This window comes from Candoia aspera, chromosome 1 (assembly GCF_035149785.1).
Source record: "Candoia aspera isolate rCanAsp1 chromosome 1, rCanAsp1.hap2, whole genome shotgun sequence".
Taxonomy (NCBI): domain Eukaryota; kingdom Metazoa; phylum Chordata; class Lepidosauria; order Squamata; family Boidae; genus Candoia; species Candoia aspera.
The window spans coordinates 143,805,013-143,809,445 of NC_086153.1; the positions used below are offsets into that span (position 1 = coordinate 143,805,013).

At 31.0% G+C, this 4,433-nt stretch overlaps 1 protein-coding gene across 1 annotated transcript; it reads right to left on the minus strand.

Moving 5' to 3' along the window:
- Positions 1 to 383: 383 nt before the first annotated feature.
- RAD51AP2 (RAD51 associated protein 2) lies at positions 384 to 4,228 on the minus strand. Its single transcript, XM_063291198.1, has 3 exons — positions 3,050 to 4,228; positions 2,290 to 2,385; positions 384 to 871 (listed from the first exon to the last, which is right to left on the minus strand). The coding sequence occupies exons 1-3, from the start codon at positions 3,873 to 3,875 to the stop codon at positions 753 to 755; spliced, it is 1,041 nt and encodes a 346-aa protein (XP_063147268.1). The 5' UTR covers positions 3,876 to 4,228; the 3' UTR covers positions 384 to 752.
- Between the last annotated feature and the right edge of the window lie 205 nt (positions 4,229 to 4,433).

Genomic DNA, 4,433 nt, shown 5'->3' on the forward strand with positions numbered 1-4,433 from the left:
ACACAAATATTTTCAATCTTACAGAAGCAACTTGCTACAGAAAATGGATAAAAACCATCCACATCTAAGACTTGGGAGCTAGAGCATAATAAAATGTGATGGATCGGTCCAGAACAGCACTCCATAAGCAGTTAGGATCCTATCAACTTGACAGAACTGATCATCTGTTCAGAAAAAAGAGGGGGGGAATGAATGCACACACCTTTCCTCTCTCCTCAGCAATATGTTAGCTCTGTGTATACTAGGTACTCATACATAGATCCTCCTCTGAGTTCTTGTGTGTGAGACTAAATATTTCACATATATATCCATGGAGGAAAAAATCATTTTAATCTTAAGAATATTATAATGAAAGCAGTACCATTAAATAAGTATCACTCAGAACATTCCATAATGCTTTCAAATGTACAACATGACAATTGGCAGGTTATTTATTAAACAGCTGTATGACATAGCAGTACACCAATTTTACATTTTGATAATAAATGTAAAATGTAATAAATGAAAATAACTTAAGAGTATTTATGTATTTCAGATTTCTATGCATTTCAGTTTTATTACATATGACAATATTGTATATACATTTCACAGAATACTTTCATTAGCAGATGTTAATTTTAAAATTGCAGTAAATTGATAAGCTAGTGTTTTACATATTGAAGTATTAATAAAATATTTTAATTATGAATGTGATAACCATTTTAAACATTTTATACAAAATAATGTTTGCTTAAAATATTGGTAATAGTGAACTATTTTAAATATGGATGAAGTTGCTTGAGTTTAGCTTTCCTTGACAATCCAACTCTTAAAGGACCGCAACATGTTTTAAGAGGCTGTACTCTTTTAATTCCACTGAGTAAACAATTTCCTATATTAAAAGAAACAACATCCTGAAACCATATTATATCATGTATATGTGTATTTTTCATTATCTCTTATCAAACAAGTTTGGGTTAGGGTTATTACAGTTATTAGAAAAATTTAAAGTAGACAAAAGATCTTATGGTTTTGAACACTGTAAGACTGAGTTTGAAATAGAATTGTGTACAAATAATGAACATGTAATTGCTAAAAAGTATAAACTTTTATTGAAATTTGAAACAGAAGAACAAGTGAAAGAATGTATGATAAAGTGGGCTAAAAGTTTGGTTATAATTTACAGATGGAACAATGGGAAAATATGTGGCTGAAAGGATTGCAATTTACATTATGTTATAACCTTAAATAGAATTTTTATAAAATGATGTACAGTACTGTTGGTATATGTCACCAGAGAATTGTCTACAGTGTATAAAGGCACTTCAAATTTAGTTGGAAATGTTAACAACAAAAAGGGACATTTTATCAAGTTTGATGGATGTGTAAAAAAGCTAGAAAATTTTGGATTCAAATACACACACTGATTCAGAGGATTTTAAAGATTAATATACAATTGAGACCAGAGGTTTTTCTTTTGAGATTGATGGACAAGCAGTTGGAAAAAAGTCATGGAACTTTGTTTTTCTGTATGATAACTGCAGCAAGATTATTGTATGCACAAAGATGGAAAGATTTGGCATTACACTACATTATTGGAAAAATGGGACTGTAACAGCACAATTGAGAAACTGCTGAACTCACATATCTCAAAAGCTTTCAGGTAATTTCAGAAGGTTTCAACATAGACAATGGTGTTTTAACACAACTGTTAATTGATAAGGTACTTGTAATCTGTCTTACATGTAACGTGTATCTGCATAATCATCCTGTCTTCTCCTTCCTTCCCCCACAATCCAATTTTGATTCTGTATCAGTCCAACCACTGTATATATCTGATGAAGTGAGCTCAACTCACAAAAGCTTATGCCTTTTAATAAAATTAATTAATCTGAAAAGATGCTACCAGATCCCTGAATTTGTGCTACCATAAACTAACACAGCTCGCCTCCTACAATCCCAGAAGAAGGTAAGAGCAAACCATTTCTGGGTTATGAACAAGATAACTAGATGGGTGAGTATATGAAGTCACAAGACCTGAACCTGATTCAAGAGTGTTTTTACCATCTTTTAATCACTGACAATTTTTAAAAAGTTTTCATTAAAATGTTGTTTGAGTTAAAATGATATTCATATTAAAGTGTTTGAATTCAAAGTTCAATAGTAATAAACTCAACTTAGAACTCCGACAACTCAACCACAAATCCACATATAACTGAAAAATGTTTACTGCAGAAATTAAACTGAAATATAAATATGGAAAAATGAAATACCTTTCAATGCTGAATTATTATAAAAGACATAATTTACCTCTTTCTGTTGTTAAGTTATAGCTTCCTTCTTTCATGAGTGTTTGAGATATGAATGCAGGGTTCCAAGGGAAAGATTGTTTATAATGAGCACGTTCTTAAATTTGAAAAACAAATTCACAATAAGCATTATAGTTATCAATAGATCAACTTGTATTTTACTATATACTACGTCTGCAATATACCAACTATGTAGTAAAATATTTTCTAGATTTAGTACATATATAGTAGTTCTTATATATAACTATACAATATAGATTTTATATATTATATACTTGAATGTATTTGATCTAAAATATAGCAACTACACTAGAAAAAAGTCTGATGCTTTATTACAGCTTTTCCAGTTATAGTGTTGATGTATTAGCTCTTACCAATCTCAATCAGCTGCTACGAATTAATGTCTCTAACAGAACTCATACTAATGGTTTGCACTGGATCCCCTCTTCTTTCTTTTTCTGCCAAAGTGATCTGAACAGCACCATGCAGCTGAATCTAGCTACAATTTTATATTTACAATGTCCCAAAGCAACAGTGATTCAATGCTTCTTTTACTGATCAAGAGAGGCACTCATGGCCAACGCTAAATCAGAGCCACTCCTACCAACTTCTTCACAAATACATTTATAACAGTCATTTAGATTACTGGAAAGAGCACTGTGCATCTTTTTTTTAATAGTGCAGGCATATGCAATAGAAATCCAGCTCTATTAAATACAACCAACCAATTTGTTGTATATTTTTGTAAATAATTTATTTACCTTCAGAAGATGAACAGAACAATTCTCCATCTGATATACTTGAAGAACAGTCGTTGTGGGGTATCTCCTGCTCTCCAGATTGTATGATCTGCTTAAATAAACTTTTTTTATACCTATTCTGCTTTACTCCAGAAGCACAACTCATAGTAATACCAGTTGTGGAAATGACTGGATTTTGATGATTTCTGTTAACTTGATCTGGTATGTTGTCAGAACAATTCAGTACAAGAGGTTCTTTCTCAAGAATACTTATTTCTGCTTGTGATAGACTATTTTCATTTTCTTTACTAATTTCATTGAACATACGAAGCTCTTCCAATACTAAATCAAATTGTTCTCTTCTGTTAATTTCTGCAGAAAAATGCCCTTCTCTTGAATCTTCAAAACTTTTTTGTTTTGTTGAACATGAAGCTACTGCTAATTTGTCCATAGAATTAACAGACTTTGCACACTCCTCTTTGAAATATAGCTCACATAAATTCTGATATTGATTTCTTTTGCTTATATAGCTCTGCTCAGCAATGGCAGTTTTTGTCTTATTTACATCCCCAGCAGTTTGGTTCACATATAGTAATTCTGGCGTAAGTGTGCCACTGAACAAAATATTCTTACCATCTGAAAAGTTCACATTTCCTATTTTTTTAGCCTTGGGTGCCTCAGAGACTTTTGAAATCCATGTAGTTTGATACCAATATTGTAAAACACTCTTAAGTTTTTCAAATTCAAAGCAACTTTGTTTTGCTCTTTTTCCACACAGGGAAGTCTTACTCTGTTTTGCTTCTACACTGATTGCTATATTTTGGTTTAGACAAAGGTTATGAAGCATGTCTGGAGTAAAATACTGGTTAACATCCAAGGAATGTATAAGCAGTCTTCTGGAATTAATTGGGAAAAGTTTACCACTAATTTCTTGTTTTAGCCATTGGCTGTCTTTGAAATATTGGGACTTCTTACTTTTACTTTCCTGTTTTAAAAGACTGCTATAATTTGTAGATAACTTGAATGGAACACAAATGTAAGTTAATGTTTCAAAGCAACTGCAAGTGAATCTTTTATCAGCAATTATGCATCCTTTGTTATATTTTTCATCAGTAAATATTACATTCCCCAGGACTGAAATGTGTTCTCTTTCCTCTAAATAAGAATTGAGGTAAATTTTTTTATATGTTTCAAAATGAGATTTTCTATCAACAAAAACACATGGATTATTCTGGCCATGTTTATGATTACCATATTGAGTTTTGTTCATTCTATCTTTGCTATATGTTTCTATATATTTTTGGACATATTTTTTGTTACTTGTACAATTAATGCTATTTCTGAATCTTCTATTTTCACATTTGTTGTGTGCTCTTAAAACAAGATAAGAAGATTTAATTTTTTT